This window comes from Nomascus leucogenys, chromosome 10, assembly GCF_006542625.1.
Source record: "Nomascus leucogenys isolate Asia chromosome 10, Asia_NLE_v1, whole genome shotgun sequence".
Classification (NCBI taxonomy): Eukaryota; Metazoa; Chordata; class Mammalia; order Primates; family Hylobatidae; genus Nomascus; species Nomascus leucogenys.
Window position 1 is genome coordinate 66,819,670 of NC_044390.1, and position 27,859 is coordinate 66,847,528.

At 46.2% G+C, this 27,859-nt stretch overlaps 1 protein-coding gene across 3 annotated transcripts; it reads right to left on the reverse strand.

Moving 5' to 3' along the window:
- Positions 1–395: 395 nt before the first annotated feature.
- Positions 396–27,404, reverse strand: LOC100580293 (zinc finger protein 816-like). 3 transcript variants are annotated; one of them, XM_030821251.1, is made up of 5 exons: positions 27,201–27,404; positions 11,236–11,317; positions 5,452–5,578; positions 3,188–3,961; positions 396–3,021 (listed from the first exon to the last, which is right to left on the reverse strand). In XM_030821251.1, exons 2-5 carry the CDS (start codon positions 11,296–11,298, stop codon positions 2,672–2,674), a joined length of 1,314 nt encoding a protein of 437 aa, XP_030677111.1. In that variant the 5' UTR covers positions 11,299–11,317; positions 27,201–27,404; the 3' UTR covers positions 396–2,671. The 3 variants fall into 3 exon arrangements, with proteins under 3 accessions (XP_030677111.1, XP_030677109.1, XP_030677110.1); XM_030821249.1 differs by having other exon boundaries at positions 2,378–3,961; XM_030821250.1 differs by lacking the exon at positions 27,201–27,404 and having other exon boundaries at positions 2,378–3,961; positions 11,236–11,318.
- Between the last annotated feature and the right edge of the window lie 455 nt (positions 27,405–27,859).

Consider the following 27,859-nt stretch of genomic DNA (forward strand, 5'->3'; position numbering starts at 1 on the left):
CTGAAAAGGGAGAGGGACAAGACAAATGTTACAAGTGTGGAAAATTAGGTCGTTTCAAAAGAGAATGTCCTGAGTGGAGAAAGGAGAAAAAAAAAATCCCACTTAAGGAATTTAAAGAATAAGGAAGTCAGGGGCTCTGTCTTTTCTATCTCCAGTCCCACTGAGAGCCCTTGGTAAATTTAAAGGTGGGACAAAAACATGAGCTTGTTACTTTTCTTTCTTTCTTTTTTTTTGAGACAGAGTTTTGTTCTTGTTGCCCAGGATGGAGTGCAATGGCATGATCTCGGCTCACTGCAACCTCCACCTCCCAGGTTCAAGCAATTCTCTGCCTCAGCCTTCCCAAGTAGCTAGTATTATAGGCATGTGACACAAAGCCTGGCTAATTTTGTATTTTTAGTAGAGATGGGGTTTCTTCATGTGTGTCAGGCTGGTCTCGAACTCCTGACCTCAGGTGATCCACCCACCTTGGCCTCCCAAAGTGCTGGGATTACAGGCGTGAGCCACCACACGTGGCCAAACTTGTTACTTTTCTAATAGACTCAGGAGCTTCTCGCTCCTCTGTTTGTTTTGTGCCCTCTAATATAAATTGTTCATTAGAAGAACTTCAAGTTTTAGGAGTCAAAGGGGAAGGATTTAAAGCCAAAGTCTTAGAAAAAACAGAAGTTAGATTTGAAACCCGATCAACCAACGTTAAATTTTTGCTACTCCCTAAGGCTGGGACAAACTTGTTAGGAAGGGGCCTAATGTTAAAGTTAGGTATAGGCTTGCATGTAAGCCCAGAAGGATTCTTCACTTCATTAAACCTGCTTACTACAACAGAGGAAAGCTATATCAATGCTAACGAGTGGTCAAGGGAGGGAAAGTGAAGGAAGCTACAAGTTCCTCCAATTAACATAAAGTTAAAAACTCCCAGGGAAACAGTGAGAAGAAACCAATATCCAATTCCCTTAGAAGGTAGATTAGGTTTAAAACCTCTAATTGAGAGCCTTATCTGAGATGGGCTACTTGAACTGTGCATGTCTCCCTATAATACTCCAATATTATTGTAAAGTAGTCAGATCGGTGATACTGGCTTGTAGATCTTCAAGCCATTACTCAAATTGTTCAAACCACTCATCCTGTAGTTCCCAATCCATATACTACTTTCAGCAAAATTCCATATGACCATCAGTGGTTTACAGAAATAGACCTGAAAGATGCCTTCTGGGCATGTCCTTTAGCTGAAGATAGGATATATTCGCTTTTGAACGGGAAGATCCTCACTCAGGGTGAAAACAACAATACCACTGGACAGTCTTGCCGCAAGGATTTACAGATTCTCCTAACTTGCTTGGCCAAATTCTTGAGGAGGTGTTAGAAAAGATGAGCTTCCCAAAGTGTGTATGTATGCTCCCGCATGTGGATGATATACTAGTGTCAGGGAAAGCTGTAGAACAAGTATCTGGCTTTTCCGTCAGCCTTCTCAACCATCTCTGTGGAGAGGGACTACGTGGTGTGGTGGCACACATCTGAAATCCCGGCTACTTGGGAGGCTTAGAAAAGAGAATTGCTTGAATGCAGGAGGCGGAGGTTGCAGTGAAGCAAGATTGTGCCATTGCACTCCAGCTTGGGCGACAAGAGAAAGACTCTGTTTCAAAAAAAAAAAAAAAGAAAGAAAGAAAAGAAAAGAGAGAAGGAAAGAAAAAACAGGCTGGGCAAACTGGTTCCAGCCTGTTGGCCAGGGTGGTCTCAAACTGCTGACCTCAAGTGATCTGCCTGCCTTGGTCTCCCAAAGTGCTGGGATTACAGGTGTGAGCGACTGCACCCGACCCCTTCTTCTTAACATAAACGCTTTTTATGTCAATTAATGCTTCAACTCAATGTTGAGTCAACTCAAACTCTAGTCAATGCTGAATTGACTCTAATGTCAATTAAAGTTTATTATTTTGTATAGTCATTGTATTTGGGATAATTATCTCAAAAATGAATTTTCAGCTGTTCTGCAAGGAGTGACCTCAGACTAAAGACCTTGCCACACCTATTCCATTTGTAAGATGTCTGTCCAGTATAGATTCTCTGATGTCTAATGTGGTGTGAATGTAAAGACATTGCCACACTGGGCACGGTGGCTCATGCCTGTGATACCAGCACTTTGGGAGGCCGAGGCAAGCGGATCACAAGGTCGAGAGTTGACAGCAACCAGGCCAACATGGTGAAACCCTGTCTCTACTAAAAACATAAAAATTAGCCAGGCTGGGTGGAGCATGCTGGTAGTCCCAGCTACTCAGGAGGCCAGGAAGGAGAATCGTATGAACCTGGGAGGTGGAGGCTGCAGTGAGCCGAGATCATGCCACTGCACCCCAGCCTGGACAAAAGAGTAAGACTTCATCTCAAAAAAAAAAAAAAACTTTGCCACAATTATCACAGTTGTGAGGTTTCTCTCCTGTATGAATTCTCCTGTGTTTTGCATAAGATGAAGCTTGACTGAAGACTTTGCTGCAATCATGACATTTGTAATGTTTTTCTCCAGTATGAGTTCGCTGATGAACTGCAAGCTACGAACAATATCTGAAATATCTGTCACATTTACTACACTTGTAAGATCTCTCTTCATTATGGATTGTCTAATGATTTGCAATGCTTGTAGCATTACTGAGGACTTTGTGAGAATCATTACATTTGTAAAGTTTCCCTATATCATGGATTGCTTGATGATGAATAAGTGATGACTGTCCACTAAAGGCTTTGCCACACTCATTGCACTTATAAGGTTTTTCTGCAGTATGAAGTCTATGATGGCATACAAAGGATGACATATGACTGAAGGTCTTGCCACACTCATTACACTTGTAAGGTTTCTCTCCAGTATGAAGTCTATAATGACATGCAAGGTGTGCCTTTTGATTAAAAACCTTACCACATTCATTACATGTGTAAGGTTTCTCTCCAGTATGAACTCTCTGATGTTGTGCAAGGTATGAATCACGCTGGAAAACCTTGCCACATTCATTACATGTGTAAGGTTTCTCTTCAGTATGAACTCTGTTATGGCGTGAAAGGCATGAATTATGCCTAAAAGCTTTGTCACAAACCTTACATTTGTATGGTTTCTCTCCAGTATGAATTCTCCTATGTGTTTCAAGTTGTGATCTGCAACTGTAAACTTTGTCACATTCTTCACATTTGTAAGGTTTCTCTCCAGTATGACGTCTACGATGCCCTACAAGGGATGACGTCTGACTGAAGGTCTTACCACACTCATTACACTTGTAAGGTTTTTCTCCAGTATGAAGTCTATGATGGCGTGTAAGAGATGACTTGTGACCGAAGGTCTTGGAACACTCATTACATGTGTAAGGTTTTTCTCCAGTATGAACTCTATGGTGCCATGCAAGGTATTGCTTTTGATGAAAGACTTTGCCACATACATCACATTTATATTGTTTCTCTCCTGAATGGGTTACGTGATGTCTCCTTAAATGTGAGCTATAATTAAAGGCTTTGCCACACTCATTACATTGGAAAGGTTTTTCTCTCATGTGTTCTTCCTGTATTTGTGTGAATGATGAAGAATGGAGAAAGTTCTTCTCATACCTATTAGAAATATGGGTTTTGAGCCTACAAGAAATTCTTTGGGATGTTGAAACCAAGGAAGCATTGTTGATAGACTTCTCCACTTGTTTATCAATTTTCCCTTCAGTCTGAAATACATGCAGTTCAGGCAGATGTGAATGTAAGCTTGATCCAAGCTGATCTTTAATAGGCTTGTTTCCAGCATGCCTTTGATCATGTCGGTCTGTACTACCAGTCAACATTTTTGTTTTTGTCATGGGTGCTTCTTGGCCATTTCTTTTAATTTCTTGCCACTGAAACTCAAAGTCATGAATATCTTTCTTGATTTCTAGGAAGCAAAAATCTCCAATGTGATGACTTTCATGTCTTTCCAATGTCCCTGTATGGAACCCTTCTGTATTGCCTTGCCCTGTTGATGATAACACCATCATGGTTTTAAAAGAGCTATCTAAAAAATATAAAAACCAACAGGTTTCCAATTAAGTACAGATGGTAAATAATATTTAATACTGAAATGTGTTAATATTACACAAAAAGGAATACTTATTTTAAACTTCCCAAATATGATCTTCAAAGTTTAAGAACACCCCATCTCTACTAAAAATACAAAAATTAGCCAGGCGTAGTGGTGGGTGCCTGTAATCCCAGCTACTCGGGAGGCTGAGGCAGGAGAATTTCTTGAACCTAGGAGGCAGAGATTGCAGTGAGCAGAGACCACATCATTGCACTTCAGCCCGGGCAACAAGAGCAAAATTCAATGTCAAACAAAAAGAGTTCAGTCAAGAGCCTCATATATATGAGGCAGTAAGCCTGAATGATATCCTTCCTAAGAGGAATTTCTACAGCAGTGACTGCTGCTTAGAGAATATGATCATTAGTTTATGTGATGAGCACTGTCACAGTAGCAGTGAGAGATGCTTCTCTGATGCTCCTTAAAAACCAGAACGAAAGGCCAAGCGTGGTGGCTCAGGTTTGTAATCCCAACACTTGGCTAGAGGCTGAGGCGGGGGGATTGCTTGAGACCAGGAGTTTGAGACCAGCCTGGCCAACATGGTGATTCCCCATCTCTAATAAAAATACAAAAATTTGCAAGGTATGGTGGCTTGCATCTGTAATTCCAGTTAGGTTGGGAGGCTGAGGTATGAGAATTGCTTGAATGCAGGAGGCAGAGGTTGCAATGAGTTGAGATCACAACAGTGCACTCCAGCCTGAGCAACAGAGGGAGAATCTGTCTCAAAAAACAAAACAAAATAAAACCAGAACCACAGCTGGAAAGGCTTGTCAGTCACTGTCATGCTTTCTATCTCATCTCCTGGGCCACACTGACAATTCTGCTCAGGGCTTCCAGGGTCATTTCTGCCTAGAGCAGGATGATTTTTTTTTTTTTTTTTTTGAGACGGAGTCTTGCTCTGTCACCCAGGCTGGAGTGCAGTGGCGCGATCTCGGCTCGCTGCAAGCTCCACCTCCCGGGTTCACACCATTCTCCTGCCTCAGCCTCTCCGAGTAGCTGGGACTACAGGCGCCCACCACCACGCCCGGCTAATTTTTTTGTACTGTTAGTAGAGACGGGGTTTCACCGTGGTCTCGATCTCCTGACCTCGTGATCCGCCCGCCTCGGCCTCCCAAAGTGCTGGGATTACAAGCGTGAGCCACCGCCCCCAGCCAGAGCAGGATGATATTTAATTGTATTAGTCAAAGTGTTAATAAATGTTCTGTTTTCAAGTAAAACCACTCCATAGGAGAGTCTCTAAGAAGCCATCTGTGACAGATAGGAGGGTCATCACTGCAGAAAACAATGACATGTACATCAAAAGCATGTATGCGGCAAAATCACAAAATCAGGAAGAGCCAAGATAGACAAGTGCAGATTCCTCATGTCTGGAGGGACATTTTCCTCACCCACAGCCTCCAGGTTCCTGTAGTTCTCCAACATCACTTCCCTGTATAAAGCCCTCTGCGCAGAGTTCAGGCATTTCCACTCCTCCAAAGAGAATTCTATAGCCACATCCCTGAAAGTCAAGCGTCCCTAAAATGAAACACACATTTCAACAAAACATTAGAGAGGAGTCATTACCTTCACACAAAATGAGAAAAGAGAAAATAAGTATTGATTTGATCCAAGACGGTGTTCTCACAAACCCATGTTAAGGTATTTTTGAACATTTTTTTCTGTACAGTTGAGTTTTGCTGTACTTTCCCATGATAGATTTTAAAATCTCCTAGTCACTGTGGAAGTCTCAGTTTTATGGAAAATATAAAAAATATATGTCTGGGCACGGTGGCTTACACCTGAAATCCCAGCAGTTTGGGAGGCCAAGGTGGGTGTATCAACTGAGCTCAGGAGTTCGAGACCACCCAGGGCAACATGGTGAAACCAAGTCTCTACTAAAAATACAAAAACATTAACTGGGTGTGGTTGTGCACGCCTCTAGTCCCAGCTGTTTGGGAAGCTCAGGTAGGAGAATAGCTTGAGCTTCAGAGGGAAAGGTTGCAGTGAGCTGAGATTGTGCCACTGCAATTCAGCTTGGGCTGCAGAGTGAGACTCCATCTCTCTCTCTCTCTCTCTCTCTCTATATATATATATATATATATATAGCCAGACATGGGGGCTCACACCTATAATCTTGTCACTTTGGGATACGAAGGTGGGTGGATCACTTAAGGTCAGGAGTTTGAGACCAACCTGGGCAACATGGTAAAACCCCATATCTACTAAAAATAGAAAAACTAGCTGGGCATGGTGGGGGAGGGTGCCTGTAATCCCAGCTATTTGGGAAGCTGAGGCAGGGGAATTGCTTGAACTCTGAAGGCAGAGGTTGCAGTAAGCCGAGATCACAGCACTGCACTCCAGCCAGGGCAACAGAGCAAGTCTTTCTCAAAATAAAAATATATGTATATATATATATATATTGCAAATAATGTGTTTTCTACAAACACCATGGGCTTGGCTTGGCATGGTGGCTCACACCTATAATCCCAACACTTATGGAGGCTGAGGCACGTGGATCACGAAGTCAAGAGATTAAGACAATCTGGGCCAACATGCTGAAACCCTGACACTATTAAAAACACAAAAATTAGCTTGGTATGGTGGTGTGCGCCTGTAGTCCCAGCTACTCAGGAGGCTGAGACAGAAGAATCGCTTGAACTCGGGAGGCTGAGGTTGCAGTGAGCCGAGATAGTGCCACTTCACTCCAGCCTATCGAGAGAGGGAGACTCTGTCTCAAAAAAAATCATGGGCTTCTCCATTAATGCTCTCCTGGACACATTTAAAATCACATCTACACACACTTAAATTAGCTTCAGTTGGGACATTATAAGCAAAAACCTAGAGAGGACGCATCCATAGCTACTCGCCAGGCTGAGGTGGGAGGATTGCTTGAGCCTGGAGAGCAGAGGTTGAAGCTAACCAAGATTGCACCACTGCCCTCCAGCCTGGGGGACACAGTGAGACCCTGTCACCCCCACCCCCCCAAAAGTTGGAAGCTCATTGAATTAAGAGACAACTTCAAGAAATCATAAATGCAATGCATGAAGAAAATGAGAAGGTCAACCAACATACAGAAATTATGAAGAACTACACAGAAACTCTCGGGCTAAAAATACAGTAACTAAACGGAAAAACTCAATACATGGGTTCAAAAATCAGAATTATGTAAATTGAAAATTAGTGAAGAGGGGACAGGTGAGGTAGCTCACACCAGGACTTTGGGAGGCTGAGGTGGGTGGATCACTTGAGGTCAGGAGTTTGGAGACCAGCCTCGTCAATATGGCGAAACTTGTCTACTAAAATACTGGCCGGGCGGTGGTCACGCTTGTAATCCAGCACTTGGGGCCGAGGGGCGGATCACGAGGTCAGGAGATCGAGACCACGGTGAACCCGTCTCTACTAAAACACAAAAATAGCGGGCGTGTGGCGGCACCTGTAGTCCAGCTACTAGGAGCTGAGCAGGAGAATGCGTGAACCTGGAGCAGAGCTTGCAGTGAGCCGAGATCGCACCACTGCACTCCAGCCTGGGCGACAGAGCGAGACTCTGTCTCAAAAAAAAAAAACAAAGATTAGCTGGATGTAGTGGTGGCCTCCCCACTGCACTCCAGCCTGGGTGACAGAGTGAGACTGTCTCAAAAAATAACCAAGTAATTTTTTAAAAAAGGCCAGGCATGGGCCAGGCATGGTGGCTCATACCTGTAATCCCAGCCCTTTGGGATGCTGAGGCAGGCGGATCAACTGAGGTCAGGAGTTCACGACCAGCCTGACCAACATGGAGAAACCCCGTCTCTACTAAAAATACAAAATTAGCCGGATGTGGTGGTGCATGCTTGTAATCTCAGTTACTTAGGAGGCTGAGGCAGGAGAATCGCTTGAACCTGGGAGGTGGAGGTTGCAGTGAGCCGACATTTCATCATTGCACTCCAGCCTGGGCAACAAGAGCAAAACTCTGTCTAAAAAAAAAAACAAACCAGGCGTGGTGGCTCATGCCTGTAATCCCAGCACTTTTGGAGGCCTAGGCGGGGGGATCACCTGTGGTTGGTAACTCAAGACCAGCCTGATCAACATAGAGAAACTCTGTCTCTACTAAAAATACAAAATTAGCCGGGCATGGTGGTGCATGCCTGTAATCCCAGCTATTTGAAAGGCTAAGGCAGGAGAATTGCTTTAACTATGAAAGCGGAGGTTGCAAGGAGCCAAGATCATGCCATTGCACTCCACCTTCGACAACCAGAGTGAAACTTCATCCCCCCCCCAAAAAAGTAGTGAATAGGAAAAGAAACAACAATAACAAAGAATAAAGAAAAATGAAGGGAGTCTAAACAGACTAACAGGACACCATCAAGGACACCATCCTACACATTATGAAAATCCCAGGCCAGGTTGTGGCTCATGCCTGTAATTCCAGCACTCACACCTGTAATTCCAGCACTTTGGGAAGCCAGGGTGTGGGGATCACCTGAGGTCAGAAGTTCATGACCGGCCTGGCCAACATGGCGAAATTTCATCTCTACCAAAAATACAACAATTAGCCAGGTGTGGTGGTGTGCACCTGTAACCTCAGCTAATTGGGAGGCTGAGATGAGAGTCACTTAAATCCAGAGGCAGAGGCTGGAATGAGCTGAGATTGCACCACTGCACTCCAGCCTGGGCGACAGTGTTGGGATTTACTCAAGATAGCAGCAGAAATATTAAAGAGAAATATTACGGAAAGTTATAGGGAATAGTCACAAACGTTTTGGAAGGCCAAAAAGTTATATAGCTTGTAATAATTGAACAGGCTGAAGGCAGCCGGTTCTTATCTTAGAGCATTAGGTCATAGGGTAAATACTAGGGACAGTAGAGGCTTCCCCAGTTAAATCTGTTAACCCTACCTCCATTAACTAACCTTTGAGCCAGATGGCCCTCTAGGGAGAGGCTGACCAGGGAAATTGCCCCTTAATGGTATTTTCTTCAGACCACAGTACCTGAGCTTTAATCATTCATAAAACTACTCTCTTAACCATGCTAATTATCCTCAAGTGTGTTTACTCCAACTTCTGTTGTTAATTCTATTCTAAATAAATGCCTGGAGTGCGAGCTGCTTAGGGCCGGCCCAAGTGACAAACCTCTCTGTGTGTGCAGGCGATTGGGCACCCAGCAGGACTGGCAAAGCAGAATATCTATGTGTCGGTGTATGTTTCATTCATCTGTCTGGGCCAGGGTCTGTGGGCAGACCCCTGCAGCTAATGCCCTCTTGTGAGGAGCAATACCTCAGTTGGTGCCCTGTGTGAGGAAAGTCAGGGATCTGCAGAAACAGACCCCCCACAGTTCAAGCCTCTCTTGAGCAACCTTCGAAGGAAGGGTGAGGACCGCCCTCGTGAGGAAAGCTGCGATGGAAGCGTGAGGAACGCGACCCCCGAAAACGAAGGCAAAGAAGGACTTCGTGGTCAAGCCAGTGAGTAATCAGTAAGTCATTGGTGCCCACTCGAGGTTACCACCTTCTGGGGGAAGTTGAGTCCAGCTGAGGTTTCATCATGGGACAACAGTTGTCAGCTCAACAGAAACAGTATATAAAAGCATTAAGACAGTTGCTTAAGGCTAGTGGTTGGAAACACAGCAGTAGCAAAACAGAATTATCTGTGTGTCAGTGTACGTTTTATTCATACGTGGTTTAGGTCAAGATCAGCACGCAGACCCCTGCAGCTAATGCTGTCTTGTGAGGAGCAATACTTCAACAGAACAAGACTCCATCTCAAAAAAAAAAAGAGTACCAGAAGTCACAGAAGTGAGTGAGAGGAAGAAAGGAACAGAAAAGCTTGTTGGAAGGCATAATGGCCAAAAATTTCTAATTTCAGAAGGCAAAAGAAAAAATTCAACACCTTAAGAATATCCAACTAGGATAAATCTAAGTAAGAGACCTACAACAAACAACATCATAATAAAACTGTCAAAATTCAGAGATAGAGAAAGAATCCTAACAACAGCCAAAAGAAGAGCTAACTGTCACCCAAGAGGGAGCTCCTGTAATATTATCAAGATATTTCTCTGCTGGGCGGGCGGTAACTCACGCCTGTAATCCCACGACCTTGGGAGGCTGAGGCGGGCAGATCATGAGGTCAGGAGTTCGAGACCAGTCTGGCCAACATAGTGAAATCCATCTCTACTAAAAATACAAAAAATAAGCCGGGTGTGGTGGTGTGCGACTGTAATCCCAGCTACTCAGGAGCCTGAGGCAGGAGAATTGCGGTGGCAAGACCATGGTGTTAAGAATCACGGTGATAAGACCACAGTAGTACGCTTTGCTTAAGTGAGTGGGAAATTTCACATATTCTTAATCAGAGAGGGCACCTCTGCAGCTGGGGGTAGGGATGGAATCTTCCCACATCTAAAAGAGGAAATGGCAAATCCAAGAAGAAGCAATTAGCTTTTCAATACCCCAACTTGCAGGAGACTTCCAGATATCTGCAGTGAAGTCACCATGCTCACAGGCAGCCAGTGTGTTATTCTTGGTAACAGTGAAAAACTGTCAAGGAGATTACGTGAAGTCAGGGGTTTGAGACCAGCCTGGCCAACATGGTGAAATCCTGTCTCTATTTTTTTTTTTTTTTTTTTTTTTTTGAGACGGAGTCTTGCTCTGTGCCCAGGCTGGAGTGCAGTGGCGCAATCTCGGCTCACTGCAAGCTCCGCCTCCCGGTTCACGCCATTCTCCGCCTCACCTCCCGGAGCTGGACTACAGGCGCCCCCACACCCGGCTAATTTTTTGTATTTTTAGTAGAGACGGGGTTTCACTGTGTTAGCCAGGATGGTCTCGATCTCCTGACCTCGTGATCCGCCCGCCTCGGCCTCCCAAAGTGCTGGGATTACAGGCTTGAGCCACCACGCCCGGCCTTCCTGTCTCTATTAAAAATACAAAATTAGCCCAGTGTGGTGGTGGACACCTGTAATCACAGCTACTTGGGAGGCTGAGGCATGAGAATCTCTTGAACCTGGGAGGTGGAGGTTACAGTGAGCCCAGATTGCTCCAGTGAACTCCAGCCTGGGCAATAAAGGGAGATGGAATTTAAGATGAGAGGGACTGAGAAAAGCCTTGGGTGAGTGCGAGCAAACGTGTGAGGCAGGACGCTTCAGACTCACGGAAGACTGGCTAATACAATATCTGGTATATCAGAAAAGAAAGAGAGAGAATAATCCACTGAGGAATATCACTTTACCTGAGGAAGAGCCATCCTTATCTCCTTTTCTTTGGTCTTCTTGGTGGTTTCCTCATGTAACATGAGTCTTTGGAAATTAATCCTGTGTGAGAAAAAAATGACATTTAATTAATTAATTATTTTTTTGAGATGGAGCCCAGCTCTGTCACCATGATGGGGTTCAGTGACATGATCTTTTCTCACTGCAACCTCTGCCTCCCCAGTTCAAGGGATTCTCCTGCCTCAGCATCCCGAGTAGCTGGGATTCCAGCCATGCTCCACAATGCACAGTTAATTTTTGTATTTTTAGTAGACATGGGGTTTCACCATGTTGGCCAGGATAGTCTCGATCTCCTGACCTCGAGATCTGCCCACCTCGGCCTCCCAAAGAGCTAGGATTACAGGGGTGAACCACTGCACCCAGCTGAGATTTAATGTTTAGAAACCACACATTCCGTTCCTGTGACAAAACACACACAGGGGAGACCTCACCCGGTATAAAGACTGTCCTCTACTGCCCACTGCACCAGAGATCATGCAGAGACAAGAAATCCCCACAGGAAGATCTGGAAGGGTAATTTTGACCAGTTTTCAGATCTTGCTCCCACCTGAAAGTGTCCACACACACGCTGAAGCAGGGCACAGACCTTCAGGGCACAGATCTGGCCCTAACCAAACCCCATGCAGAGCACAGCCCCCTCACCTCCCTGTGGATCACAGGCTGATCTCAGCTCTCAACATGGAGGAAACTGCCTTGATGTTCAATGCTGGACACAGATGAGAATCACCAGTGCCATTGTATTATTGAGGGTGTGTCCCATCCTATGACAATAGCAATCTTTGATAGAACAGCATAAAAGATGTATTTGCAAAATGCCTGAGAAACCTAATGTGAAGTCAGGGCTGAGCTCCACTCAGAGGGCACCAGCTGAGCACAGCGCCACCTTCTGGCTCTGCTCTCCCCTTGGTGACTTGTTCCCACCAGGATCCAGTGAACAGTGAAGGAGCAAAAAGAATCACACAGAACAGGCAACATGGACCAGAGGTGGGGGTGAAGGTGGGGCTGCCATGTCAAATGGGGGCCGTGGGAGATCACAAAGGTTACTGTACAGAAAGTTATGTCAGAACAAAGACTTAGGGGAGAAAGGCTGCTTGTCACTTGCAGCTGATGGGACAGAGAGTCCTAGGCAGAGGGACAGCCCAGGTGAAGGCCCTGAGACAGGAGCAACCTCAGCCCCAGAAAAAGGAAAAGAAGCCTGTGTGGCTGGAGCAGAGGGAGTGAGGAGGACACAGGCAGGAGATGAGATCAGGGAGGTCCTGGGAGTGCAGATCCGTAGGGATGAGGTCTTGAAATATTTTTCTCCCACACTTCAAAAGAATTTTGGAAATGATGTATTTTCTCACTCCTTTCATTTATACACACAACTTTCTCTTTACGTTATAAATTACAACATTTACAAATAACGGAACTCATTTCTCGTATTTAAAATACATGCTACCAAGTTTGGCTAAGTCCCTGGAAGTACACTGTCACCCTCATCTGAGATGTGTAGGACTGCAAGGGAATGTGTTCGGGGGTTTAGGAAGTCACCTATGGAAATGTGAATGTGGGGATGCCTGTTTGATGTCCCAGCAGAGAGCTGAGGAAACAACTGGACACAGGATTGTAGACCTCAGGGGAGAGGCCTGCAGCGAACATGGAGTTGTGCAGGTGGGTTAAAGTTGTGAAATGACATGCTATGGAAGGGCAGTGGGTGTGGACAGAGACAAGGAGAGATTCAAGATGATCTGAGTCTAATTACCTGTTTTTTCCATTCTGGTACTTGTGTTTTTTACATTTTTGGAGAACGGTAACTTATTTAAAACTCATATTACACCTGAGCATTACCCTCTCGTATAGAAAAAGCCACAAACAATTTGGCCAATCATTTCAGGGGTCAGTGTCACTCTGACTGAGCTTTTCTGGTCTTATTCCTCACCTGTATATTACAGATGGGGTCACTGAGGTTCAGAGTAGGAGACAATTCACCAAGTTATCCTGAGAAGCTCTGAGTTGAGTCAGAAGGAGGTGTGGCTCATTCCTGTGTGATGGCCTGGAAGGGCCAACGGACTGCGTTGGTTTTTTCTCTAGAAAATTGCAGGATGGGCCAGGTGTGGTGACTCACCCCTGTAATCCCAGCACTTTGGGAGGCTGACATGGATAGATCACATGAGCCCAGGAGTTTGAGACCAACCTGGGCATCACGGTGAAATCCCATCTCTATGAAAAGTACAAAAAATAGCCAGGCATGGTGGTGTGCATCTGTGGTCCCAGCTATTTGGAGGCTGACCGGGGGGATCACTTGGACCTGGGAAGCAGAGGTTGCAGTGAGCCAAGATTGTAGTCACTGCACTCAAGCATGGCTGACAGAGTGACACTCCGTCTCAGAAAAGGAAAAAAAAAATTCCAGGACCATCTTTTATATACCTGAGCAAAAGAAATGTCTCTTTCAATGTCTAAGGTCCTGATGGCATGAATCCTAAACATGCAATTATTTTCCCAGAAAAATGACAGTAATACGTTCAAAATACACACAATTGTGAACACATAGCTATAGGTGTTTAAAACACTGAAAGAGAGGCAGGGGTACAAATGAGATCTGAGCAAATGTTTTCTTCATGAACACATGGGCTCTGCTGGAACAAGGTTCCAAGTCAATCCAGCCCATCCTTCAACATCTGCAAAGAATATTATGGACCAGAGGAACTTGGGGAAAATGTTTACTTAGAAGCTCACAGCTCACCATTTAATCAGATGACATGAGGAAACAAAATGGAGTAATAAGCTACCTGAACTAAATTTTGATGTTAGCGTAAAGAAAAAAATTTCCTTGATATCTTTATGGAGTACACATTGAAACAACCTAAAATCATTTATCAGGTACCAGAAAATATTTCCAATGCATAATAAAGACTAGAAAGCATACAGCGCTCAATGTAAACTGAACACAATAAATTTCAGAGGAAAACGATTTTAAAATGGTTAAAAAATATACATCTAATGAAATGTGGGGCCAAAGAAGAAAATTCAAAACACACATCATAGTTGGAAAATGATGATGTGACTTCGTAAGATTCTACCAAAGCTTATTTGAGAAGCGGTTATTTATTTTACTTTATTTTATTTTATTGAGACGTAGTCTCGCTCTATTGCCCGGCTGGAATGCAGTTATGCGATCTTGGCTCACTGCAACCTCCGCCTCCCAGATTCAAGCGATTCTCCTGCCTCAGTCTCCCCAGTAGCTGGAATTACAGGCATGCGCCACCATGCTCAGCTAATTTCTGTATTTCAGTCAAGATGAGGATTCACCATGTTGGCCAGGCTGGTCTCGAACTCCTGTCATTAGGTGATCCGCCAGCCTTGGCCTCCAAACTGCTGGGATTACAGGTGTGAGCCACTGCACCAGGCCTATTTTTTTTTTTTTAATTAAGAACAAGCTGGGTGTGGTGGCTCATGCCTGTAATCCCAACACTTTGGGAGGCCGATGCGGCTGGATCCCTTAAGCCCTAAAGTTCGAGACCAGCCTGGGCAACATGGAGGAAGCCTGTCTCTATTAGGAACACAAAAATTTGCCCTATGCAGTGGCATGCAGCTGTGGTCCCAGCTACTCTGGAGGCTGAAGTAGGAGGATCCCTTGAACCCAGGAGGTTTATGCTACAGTGAGCTCTGATCCTGCAACAGCTCTCCAACCTGGGTGACAAAGTGAGACCCCATCTCCAATTAAAAAAAGAAGAAGAAACCACTGGGTCCTCGGTCTAGGGGCAGGGAATCTAAGGCCAATTAACACGAACTTTTAAGTCCACGTCATCTGCTTCTGGGTCCGTGCCAATCAGGGCAGGACAAAAGCCAGGACTGGGGGAGGGGAACCCCAGGAGGTGAGCCGGGCCTGAGCAAGGCCATGAAGGGATGCAAAGAAGTGAGTGGGGCCTGAGTGAGGCCAGGGTGGGGCATGAAGGACAAGGGGCCTGGTGCGGGGGAGAAGAGGCCTGGGCTGTGAGGGGTTTGCAGGGGAATGAAGGGGTCAGGGCCTGAGCTTCCCTCTATCTCGCTCTCCGTGCCTCTGTTTTCCAGGCTTTGGAGGCAAAACCCACCAGTGAGGCTGGAGCAGCTCAGGAGCCAGGGAAAGAGTACCTCCCTGAGAAGTCAACACAGGGTGGTAATTAGATCCAGGAAAGTTCCTTACTATTGAAATTAATTTTAGCAATTTAATTCCGAAACCTCAAAGTTGTCTAGGGCAGGAATGCAAACTAGAATGCGAAATGCAAAGCCCTGCCTGAGCCAAATGTACAATTTTATGCTGACGGCCCACAGAACAGACTAGAAATCCTCTCCCTCTCTATTCTTCATTCACTGGGGTGGGAGAGTCCACCCTGTGCTCAGTTCCAGAGACCTCCCTAGGGCCACCACCTGGGGTGTGGAGCAGAGGGCTCAGGCCAGGGAGGAGTGAGGTCACCACCTGCTGCTTAAACACAGCAGGGATGTGGGTGGGGTGGTGGGAGCCAGGATTCCCAGCTACTCACGAAGCAGGGGTAGGAGGATTGCTGAGCTGGGAAGTCCAGGCCAGCCTGGGCGACAAAGTAAGACCCTCTACCCCAGAGTTCCCTCCTCCGTCTCAATAAGAAAAAAAGTGATTTAAAAAAAAAAGCACTGACCTTGTAACAGTGCATATAAATTGCCCAGTTTTTCCTTACATTTGTTATTTTATGCTGCACTTGTTAGATATGAGTTCTAAATTTCTCTTCAAAGAATCGATAAGTCAGTATGTGCAATTATTTGCCTTCTACTTTTAAACTTAACTTCCGGATAAAGCAACCTTTTTCAATCACCTGCTCCACCCTGACTCATTCTGATTACCTGCTCCACTCTGAATAATTCTCCTGCTGACTCATTCCATAACCATTTTTCCCACCAAACCACTCACCTCATCACTCTTTTTAAATTAGCCAATCAGAATTAGTTTAGCCTGTGCGGTCTAATCCTAGCCAATAGGGGAATGACACAGCAGCAGGGGCCTCATGCGTCTGGAGTAATAACCCCTTCCCCTCCCTTGCCCAAGTGTGCATTCACCATTGCTCCATCTATGAGGATGCACCCTTCTATAGAAGTAAATTGCCTTGGCCAGGTACGGTGGCTCACACCTGTAATCCCCACACTTTGGGAGGCTGAGGTGGGCAAATCACGAGGTCAGGAGATCGAGACCATCCTGGCTAACACAATGAAACCCTGTCTCTACTAAAAATACAAAAAAAAAAAAACTGGCCGGGCATGGTGGCGGGTGCCTGTAGTCCCAGCTACTTGGAAGGGTGAGGTGGGAGAATGGTGTGAACCTGGGAGGCGGAGCTTGCAGTGAGCCAAGATCGTGCCACTGCACTCAAGCCTGGGTGACAGAGCAAGATTCTGTCTCAAAAAATAAAAAAATGAAAAATAAAAAAAGAAGTAAATTGCCTTGCTGAGAAGAAAAGAAGAAAATTTCATATTCGAGTGCTATTTCTTTTGTGGCACCAAAACTTTATTTATAACAATTTGGAGGGTGGCCAGTGATTACATTCCCCTCCAGGGGCGGTCTCTGGTTCTATCCTGTGAGGAGCTGTGTCCCACCCCCTTGTGGCAGCCTCAGGGGTGAGAAATCACTACCCACCCAGTGCAAAGAATAACCTGAACTCTCAGCAATGTGGAAATAAACAAGCCGGCAACCTGAGGTAAAGGATCCTCACATACTGCGGTGATGACTCTGTGCACAGACCACTGGAAGAGAAGCTGCAGGAGCCGGTAAAGTACTTCCTTTATGGTCGAATTCTGGAGGGCTGAATGTGTGTGTGCATGAATGATCACAGACAACCCTGCTTGCGGTGTTGTTTATGTGGATGGTGACAAGTCCTACTGCTGGACAGAGTGAGTGGGTCCTCTCTGTGGTTCCATAGCTACCTCATATGGCTTAGGGCGGATCCTGCTGTGGGATTTATACCGGCACATCAACACTAAGAGGGGCCTAATTCTTTCTTGGGGGAGTGTCCAGAGAGGACAACTCGAGTGCGAAGTGTGCAAGGACCTTTAGGGGGGAAAGGGAGGAAACAGATCAACCTTCTGGGGCAGGCAACGCAAGACACCCCCTGGTTTGAGGGGTTGAGCCTTCCAGGGCAGGCAAGGCAAGACACCCCTGGTTTGAGGGAATGAGCCTTCCACAAATTTCAGAGGGGTGAACCTCAGACAAACCTCCAGTAGTAAGAAAAATATTCAGAACCCCCCTTTCCTTTCTTCTCAGGGGAAGAAAGAGTAGCTCCACTCCTGACAGTTCCTCCCCTAGGGGAAGGGGAAGGAGAGGAGAGAACAGCATAAGTGGCTGGCAGAGGCAGGGAAAGAACAACAGAGAGGAAAGAGAAGCTGGAAGAGGAAATCAGAAAGAAGGAGAGAGAAAGAAAGAGACACAGAGTCATCCGGCCGGGTGCGGTGTAATCCCAGCACTTTGGGAGGCTGAGGTGGGTGGATCACGAGGTCAGGAGATTGAGATCATCTTGGCTAACGTGGTGAAACCCTGTCTCTACTAAAAATACAAAAAATTAGCCGGGCGTGGTGGCGGGCGCCTGTAGTCCCAGCTACTTGGGAGGCTGAGGCAGGAGAATGGCATGAACCCGGGAGGCGGAGCTTGCAGTGAGCCCAGATTGCACCACTGCACTCCAGCCTGGGCAACTGAGTGAGACTCTGTCTCAAAAAAGAAAGAAAGAAAGAAAGAGACAGAGTCAAAGAGAGAGAGAGAAAGAGACAGAGAGACAAAAAGGGAGTCAAAGAAAGAGGGAGAAAGAGACAGAGAGTCAGAAGAGAGAAAGAGACAGTAGTAAAGAGAAAACAGTGTACCCTATTCCTTTAAAAGCCAAGGTAAGTTTAAAACCTATAATTGATAATTGAAGGTCTTCTCCATGACCCTGTAACACTCCAATACCACCCTGTTGTCAGTGTAAACAAGGGCATATCCCGAAAGCACTGAGGCCACTGACAACCCATAGCCTACCTACCAAAAATCTTTAACCCAGTAAACCACGGATGGCCCAAAGGCATTCAATCTGTAGTGGCAACTGCTTTGCTAACAGAACAGAAAAATAACTTTTAGAGGAAACCTCATTGTGAGCACACTTCATCAAATAAGAACTATCCTAAGTCAAACAGAAAAAAAAAGCAAAAAGGCCGGGCGCGGTGACTCACGCTTGTAATCCCAGCACTTTGGGAGACTGAGGCGGGTGGATCACGAGGTCAGGAGATCGAGACCATGGTGAAACCCCATCTCTACTAAAAAATACAAAAAATTAGCCGGACGTGGTGGCGGGCGCCTGTAGTCCCAGCTACTCGGAGAGGCTGAGGCAGGAGAATGGCGTGAACCCAGGAGGCGGAGCTTGCAGTGAGCCGAGATCGCACCACTGCACTCCAGCCTGGGTGACAGAGCGAGACTCCATCTCAAAAAAAAAAAAAAGAAAGAAAAAAAAGCAAAAATGTAGCCTATTGACTCAAGAATCTTCTTTTTTTTTTTGAGACGGAGTTCCGCTCTGTCGCCCAGGCTGGAGTGCAGTGGCGCGATCTTGGCTCACTTCAAGCTCTGCCTCCCGGGTTCACGCCATTCTCCTGCCTCAGCCTCTCCGAGTAGCTGGGACTACAGGCGCCCGCCACCACGCCCGGCTAATTTTTTGTATTTTTAGCAGAGACGGGGTTTCACCGTGGTCTCGATCTCCTGACCTCGTGATCCACCCGCCTCGGCCTCCCAAAGTGCTGGGATTACAAGCGTGAGCCACCCCGCCTGGCAACTCAAGAATCTTCAAGCATGAGGCTCTTCTGATAGAAAAAGATGATTTAACATTAACCAGTGAAAATTCCATTAACCCCGCAGGTTTTCTAACAGGGGATCTAAGTCTTAATTAATTACCATACAAAGGTCTGACCAGACTTAGGAGAAACTCCCTTCCATACAGGATGATAGATGGTTCCTCCCAGATGACTGAGGGAAAAAGACACAATGGGTATTCAGTATGCGATAAGGAAACTCTTGCAGAAGCAGAGTTAGGAAAATTGCGTAATAGTTGGTCTGCTCAAATATGCAAGCTGTTTGCACTCAGTCAAACCTTAAAGGACTTACAGAATCAGGAAGGAGCCATCTATGCCAATTCTAAGTTAATATGGACTGAATGAGGTCTTATTAATAGCAAAGAATTGAAATCCCAAACTTACAAGGTTTTCAACAAAAGTGAAGTTTGCTAAAAGTTAACAGTGTTCGGCCGGGCGCAGTGGCTCACGCCTGTAATCCCAGCACTTTGGGAGGCCGAGGCGGGCGGATCACGAGGTCAGGAGATCGAGACCATCCTGGCTAACACAGTGAAACCCCGTCTCTACTAAAAATACAAAAAATTAGCCGGGCGAGGTGGCGGGTACCTGTAGTCCCAGCTCCTCGGGAGGCTGAGGCAGGAGAATGGCGCGAACCCTGGGGGGCAGAGCCTGCAGTGAGCCGAGATCGTGCCACTGCACTCCAGCCTGGGCGACAGCGAGACTCTGTCTCAAAAAAAAAATAAAAATAAAAAATAAAAGTTAACAGTGTAACATATTATCCTAACTTCTAATCTTGTGGCCTTAGGCAGTCTAGTTCACAGACATGAAGGAAGTTCACTTTGGAAAAGAACGGTTATCATTTTTGAAAAAAAAAAGGAGGAAGAAGAATTTATGTAAAAAGAGTGTTATATGGTAAATTCTTGTCCTAAAATAAATTAACTGGTTGTTTAAAGAAAAGGATGTTTGCAACAAGTCAGAAAGTTGAGGCATGTTGAAGAATTGTCTGTCAAAGTCGTGAAAAAAGAAAAGTTATAAAAGGGAATTTATGAAGAAATGTTGTACAATGTAAAAGTAATTAGGCCTCCTGAATGTAAAACTATTGAAGAAACAGTTTATGCTGCAAGATGTGCAAGGAAAGTAAAATATACTTTTGGTAAAAGGATTATAAGGAGACATAAAAGTAAGATTTTTACCTACATTAAATGGTTAAAAAAAATTGTTTTAAAGGTTTAAGCGCTGGGCGTGGTGGCTCACGCTTGTAATCCCACCACTTTGGGAGGCCGAGGTGGGCGGATCACGAGGTCAAGAGATCGAGACCACGGTGAAACCCCGTCTCTACTAAAAACACAAAAAATTAGCCAGGAGTGGTGGCGGGCGCCTGTAGTCCCAGCTACTCGGAGAGGCTGAGGCAGGAGAATGGCGTGAACCCGGGAGGCGGAGCTTGCAGTGAGCGGAGATTGCGCCGCTGCACTCCAGCCTGGGCGACAGAGCAAGACTCCGTCTCAAAAAAAATAAATAAATAAAAATAAAAAATAAATAAAGGTTTAAGCAAGTTTGAAATGTTAATTGTAAAGGAAATTCTGTGTGTAAACATACTGGCAAAAGTTAAAGGGTTAACATCCAGTTTTTCTGTGAACTGGATATTAAAATAAAAGCACTAACATGCTCTTTAACAAAAATTATAAAAGGTTAAAAAGAGTCTATAAAAATCTTACCTTATGGTCAGACATTAATATTGGATAAATATGTCTACAAGGTTTTATTAAAATTAAGTTTAATGGCCGGGCGCGGTGGCTCACACTTGTAATCCCAGCACTTTGGGAGGCCGAGGCGGGCGGATCACGAGGTCAGGAGATCGAGACCACGATGAAACCCCGTCTCTACTAAAAATACAAAAAATTAGCCAGGCGTGGTGGCGGACGCCTGTAGTCCCAGCTACTTGGAGAGGCTGAGGCAGGAGAATGGCGTGAACCCAGGAGGCGGAGCTTGCAGTGAGCTGAGATTGCACCACTGCACTCCAGCCTGGGTGACAGAGTGAGACTCCATCTCAAAAAAAAAAAAAAACATAAAAAGTAGCCTGACTTGGTGGGCATCTGAAATCCCAGCTACTTGGGAGGCTGAGGCAGGAGAACTGCTTGAACTCGGGTGGTGGAGGTTGTAGTGAGCCGAGATCGTGCCACTACACTCCAGCCTGGGTGACAGAGTGAGACTCAAAAATAAAATATAATAAAATAAAAATAAAAATACAAAAATTAACCAGGTGTGGTGGCACACACCTGTAATCCCAGCTACTTGGGAGGCTGAGGCACAAGAATTGCTTGAAGCTAGGAGACAGGGGTTGCAGTGAGCCAAGATCATGAGACTGCACTCATAGTTTGGACAATAGAATGAGACTCTGTCTTAAAGAAAAAAAAAAGCGCTTCTGATATGATTGATGCAGAGATAATAAAACCTGTGTAACATGATAGAGACTGACGGGCAGAGGGAACTTGAGATGCGGGTGGGCGGGCCTGGGAGACAGCTCTGAGCCTAGACCTGAGGGAGGAGAAAGGGACAGGGCCGTGATCATTTAGGGACATAGGGTAAGAGCAGGGACAATGGCCTGAGACAGAAAAGAGTTTGGTGTTTGGGGAAAAAAAAAAAGTGACTGGGGCAGAGGGAGTCATGAGATGAGGACAAGCTCCCAGGAGGAGTCTGGACACTGGCAGGGGCCCTGGACAAAGGGCTGTGGGGCCACAGTGAGGAGTGGGGCTTTTGTCCTGGGGAACATGGGAAGCTGGTGGAGGGTTCCCTGCCAGGGACTGACATGACCCACTTTAGATTTCGCTGTGATGTTCTCATACAGAGAAAGGTCCTGAAGATGGTCTCTGTGTCTCAGTCTACCCCTCTGTTTCTTACATTCTTCTGCTTTTCTTCATTTTTGGGGTACTGCATCCCATTTAAAATTCTAGTTACAACTGGGCACTTCCCTCTCCCAGAAGAAAAGCCACACCCAGGCACACACTCTATTTTGCCAATCATTTCAGGGGCCAGGGTCATTCGGGTTGAGCTTTTCTGGTGTAGCCCCTCATCTCCAAGTTGCAGGGAGGCTCACTGGGCTCAGAGCGGGGACATTTTCACCAAGTTCCCCTGAGAAGGTCTGAGATGAGTGAGAAGGTGTGTCTGGATTCTTACATGGGGGCCTGGAAGGGCTAACAGGAAGGGTTGGTCTTTATCACCCCTATCCTTGAAAATTACAGAAGCATCTTTCACATACCTGGGCTAAAGAAACTTCCTTTACAAGGTTCTGATGCCACTGATTCCTGACAGTTAATTCTTCCTTTTTTTTTTTTTGAGACAGAGTCTCGCTCTGTCGCCCAGGCTGGAGTGCAGTGGCGCAATCTCGGCTCACTGCAAGCTCCGCCTCCTGGGTTCACGCCATTCTCCTGCCTCAGCCTCTCCGAGTAGCTGGGACTACAGGCGCCCGCCACCACGCCCGGCTAATTTTTTTTGTATTTTTAGTAGAGACGGGGTTTCACCGTGGTCTCGATCTCCTGACCTCGTGATCCGCCAGCCTCGGCCTCCCAAAGTGCTGGGATTACAAACGTGAGCCACTGCGCCCAGCCCAATTCTTCCTTAAAAAAAAAAAAAATCACAGTAACATTCAAAAAATGCAGAAGTGTGAACACACAACTATTGACCTTGAAAACAGGGAAAGAAGGTCAGCTGTAGAACTAAGACGTAAGCAAATTGTTTCAATCAAGAATATATGGGTGGTCAGGCACGGTGGCTCACGCCTGTAACCCCAGCACATTGGGAGACCGAGGTGGGTGGATAGCCTGAGGTCAGGAGTTCCAGACCAGCCCGGCAAACATGGTGAAACCTCGTCTCTATGAAAAATACAAAAAATGAGCCAGGCATGGTGGCAGGCAAATGTAATCCCAGCTACTCAGGAGGCTGAGGCAGGAGAATCGCTTGAACCCTGGAGGCAAATGGGCTGAGATGACACCATTGCACTTCCAGCCTGGGGAACAAGAGTGTAACTGTCAAAAAAAAAAAATACAGGAGTGCTTCTGGAACAGCATTCCATGCCAAGCCAACCCATCTTTCAACATTTGTCCAAATGCACCAGAGGGCCTTGAGGGAAACATGCACTTAATAGCTCTCAGCTCAAGATTTTATCAATGACATGAGGAAAGAAAACTGAAAAATAGACTAACTGGTTAAACTACATTTTGATGTTAAGGTGAAAGGTCACTGACATCTTTACCAGGTACACACTGAAACAGTCAAACTTCTGTATGAGGTATCAAAGGTTTCCAATAAATAATAAAAACTAGAAAGCATGCAGACCTCGATCTGAACTGGATGCAACTAATTTCAAACCGAAACTATTTTTAAATTGTTTTTAAAAAAATCTAACAAGCTCTGAGGTCAACGGGAACATAACTGGAACATATATCACATCAGAAAGGAATGATGTGAGCTGGTTATAGGATGCCACAAAGGCATCTTTCAGAATTGATTATGTATTAAAAAAGATACTCTTAAAACTAAGATTTTTCTCAAACTCCAACTGCAAAAATATTATATATATATATATATAAATAAATGAGAAACCAGAAAGAAAAAAAAATCTATTACACAACAAGAACAAAAGCACTTTTGATATCCCTTTTATTTTTTATTTTTTTTGTTTGTTTTTCTGAGACGGAGACTCGCTCTGCCACCCAGGCTGCAGTGCAGTGATATGATTTCAGCTCATTGCATCCTCTACCTCCCAGGTTCAAGTGATTCTGTATCTCATCCTCCTGAGCAGCTGGAACTATAGGTGCACGCCACCATGCCTGGCTAAGTTTTGTATTTTTCATAGAGACGGCATTTCACCATGTTGGCCAGGCTGCTCTTGAACTCCTGACCTTAGGTGATTTGCTCACCTCGGTCTCCCAAAGTGCTGGGATTACAGGCATGAGATACCACACCTGGCTGTGATGTCCATTTTAGAAAGTACTATGGGCTGGGTGCAGTGGCTCACACCTGTAATCCCAGCACTTTGGGAGGCCGAGGTGAGCAGATCACCTGGGGTCAGGAGTTTGAGACCAGCCTCTCTAACATGGAGAAACCCTGTCTCTACTAAAAACACAAAATTGGCCCAGAGTGGTGGTGCATGCCTGTAATCCCAGCTACTCAGGAGGCTAAGGCAGGAGAAATGCTTGAACCCGGGAAGCAGAGGTTGCAGTAAGCTGAGATTGCAACATGGCCCTCCAGCCTGAGCAACAAGAGTAAAACTCCATCTCAAAAAAAAAAAAAAGTACTATGTAGGCCAGGCACAGTGCCTCAACCCTGTAATCCCAGTACTTTGGGAGGCCAAAGCAGGAGAATCCTTTGAGCCCAGGATTTTGAGACCAGCCTGGGAATTTAAAACCCCGTTTTTAAATTTTATATATATATATAAAACTAGCTGGGCTTGGTGGCTCATGCGTGAGGTCCCAACTACTCAGGAGGCTGAGGTAGGAGGATTGCTTGATCTCAGGAGGCCAAGGCTGCAGTTAGAGGAGATCACGCCACTGCACTCCAGCCTGAGTGATGGAGCCAGACCCTGTCTCAAAATATTAATTATTGTGTAATAACAGAAAGTGATTTTTGTCGCACTTCACTGCCCCCGTCCTACCCCACCCTGGGAAAAGGGAAGAGAGTGACTCACAACTGAATAAGTCACTGCCCTCTGGCTGAATAGGGATTCCAAGTGGAAGCTAACCTCTGATGCCAAGATTTACAGAATGTACATGTCTCATAGACAGGAATTTTAAAATTCTCAATCTCATCTTTATAATTTAAGGAAATTTTAAGTTACTAGATTATATACACAGAAGTCAACAGTCACAACTAATCATATCCAATAAACTCACCTACTCATCTGATCCCAAAGTCCCCCCGCCCCTTCTTTTCTTTGGAAACAGGGTCTCACTCTGTTGACCAGGCTGCAGTGCAGTGGCATGATCTTGGCTCACTGCAGCCTGGACCTCCCGAGCTCAAGTGATCCTCCTACATCGGCCTCCAGAGTAGCTGGGATTACAAGTGCGCATCATCATACCCAATTTTTTTTTTTTTTTTTTGGCAGAGATAAGGGTCTCACTATGTTGTCCAGGCTGGTCTAGAACTCCTGGACTCAAGCACTCCCCCTGCCTCAGTCTTCTAAAGTTCTGGGATTATGGGCATGAGCCACTGTACCCAGCCTCTCTTTCTTCATTACTTTGCTTCCTTCCCTACCTAATTCTGTACATATGTCTCATTCTCCCCTTCTCTCTCTAGCTCTTGTTTTATTTTCCCCCGGGATTCTGCTCATCATTTTGTACCCCTCTCCTCTCCTGCTCTTTATCCCCTTCTCCCCTCTATTCCTTCTCTTCCACCTCGTAACTTATTTAACGTCTTGCTGCTCTTCTCCCCAATCTTTTGATCATCCTCTATCTCTACATGAGACAGAAATTTAAAAATAATAAGTATTGCATTTATTCACTCCAAGAAAAGTGAAAGCTAAGGCCCACAATGTGGCAAGGCAAGAGTTAAAAATAAAAAGAAAAAGAACAAGTTTTCTTCTGCCTATCAAGCTCACATCAAGGACGGTTACAGGAAAACGCTGTCCGAATAGCCAAGTCTAAACGAATGGGCTCCACCTTCCAGAGCAAGGTTGAAGGAAAAAAAAAAAAAAAGAGAAAGATTATTTTACTGTTACTCTTTTTCCAGGCTTCTTAAGCATTATTATGTTTTACAAATGTCTGTATTTAGTCAGTTCTTGTTTTTCCTTTGATGCAGCTATAAGGCCACCGGCTGTGCAAGGTCACAAGATATATGCTATAGATTACATGACCTGTCACTGTATAATTAACTGCTTTTGTTTTGCTTTTGTAAGGCCACTTATAAAAACCTCGCTCTGTCTTTGTTCAATGCTCAGCTTTTTGGATATGGATCCACTGAGCCAGTGGGTACCTAAAATAAACAATTCTGTTTCTCTCATATTGGTCTCTCCATTCTTCAGTTTACCCTAACACAAATATTTCCGCCTCTTCTCCCATCTAAGTGCCTCCTCTGCTCTCCCTGTTACATTCTCTCTTCCCTGTTAAACCCTCATCCCCACTCTCTAGCACTCCAGATCCCCAGGTGTCCTCCCTGCTGTGGTTCTCCCTCTGTTCTCCTTGCCACCAGCACCACTCTGCTGTTTACCCTGGCTCCAAATCCCTCCTCCTCTCCCTCACTCTGATGAGCCTCTCTCTTTGCTGCCCCTCTCCCTACCTTGCTGTCCTTCATCTCTTTGCACATCCAGCTTTTCTCTACATTTCTCCAGTGGCTTTTCTCCTCCTGCTTTCTTATCGTTTTTTTTTCACTTTTACTGTCTCTTGGCAAATCCCTCACCCATCCTCTACTTTGCCATCTCTTATGGGTCTTTCTCATTCTTCTTTTCTCTGTCTCAGGTTTTCTACTGCTGTCTGTCTCCTGATCCCTTTGGCCCACACAATCACAGGAGAGTTTGGAGTAAGACGCCTGCATCCTGGAGAAGCGCATTTTCGAGGGGCTGGAACTGGGCAGGCAAGAACACCCTGTGTCACAGGACAAGCCCTGCGCACCTCCCCAACGCGGGCTCAGGAGAAGCGGTGACTGCGGAGGAGAGACCTGGGGAGCAGCAGGGCCCGGCACGAGGAGGGAGGTGGGGGGCGACGGCGCCTGAGGACAAGGGTGGGGTCTGCAGGATCCCAGGACAAAGCAGAGGACGCGGCCTCCCTGGGACACGGGCCGCGGCGCTGTGCTTCAGGGGCGGACAAGGGCAAGGCTGGGAGGTGCCCAGGGCAGGAATCCACTTCGCGAGTGAGGACGTTAAAAAGCGCGGGGCGGGAGGGGTCTGAAAATGATTTTGAGGAAAAAAAAAACAACAAACCACGCGATAGAAGTGTATACATTGCCCTATAGCAGAAAGACTGGGGATGGGACCAGCCTCAGGGCGACTTTAGACCCAAAAGGAAGCGACTTCCGGACTCTCACGGGGATGTCTCAATTTGCTCTGGGTGAAGACGGGAGAGAATTTCCAGATCCGTGGGGACCCTAGGTCCCAGGGACAGAAACGCTGAGGACCTCGGAAGTGCAGACAATACAAAACAGCGAAACTCACCGCCGCGGTGTGACCGTCACTCCACGAGATCCGCTTCCAGATTTGCGAGAATCTGCGCGCGCAGGACAGAAGCCAGGCCTCGGCGGGCCCCGCGAGGTGATGGGCGGGGCTTGGGCCGGGTAGCGGCGGGGCGCGAGGCGGAGAGACTTTGCCGTTTAGAACCGGCAGAGGGCGGGGCCGTGGCGAGCCCTGTGTGTCTCACATCCTGGCTCCCATCGCCTCTGTTTTTCGGGTTCGGGAGGCGAGACTGGCCAGGAAGTATGAGGCATGATTCAAAAGCCCTGGAATTGTCTGGAATGGGGATGCAAACTAGGATGTGAAATGCAAAGCCCTGCCTGGGCGGGACATACGATTTCATGCTGACCCGGCCCTCAGAACAGAACAGAAATCCTTTCCCTTTCTATTCTCCATTCACATGGGAGGGAGGGTCCGCCCTGTGCTCAGCTTCAGAGACTTCCCTAAAGCCACTGCCTGGGGTGCGGGACGGAGTGCTCAGGCCTGGGAGGAGTGAGGTCACCACCTGCTGCTTAAACACAGCAGGGGCGCGGGCGCGAAGGCGGGAGCCTGGGCGACAAAGTAACACCCCCTCCCGCAAGGCCACCTTCCTTGTCTCCCTCTCTCTCCGTCTCTCTCTCTCTCTCTCTCTCGCTTTTTAAACT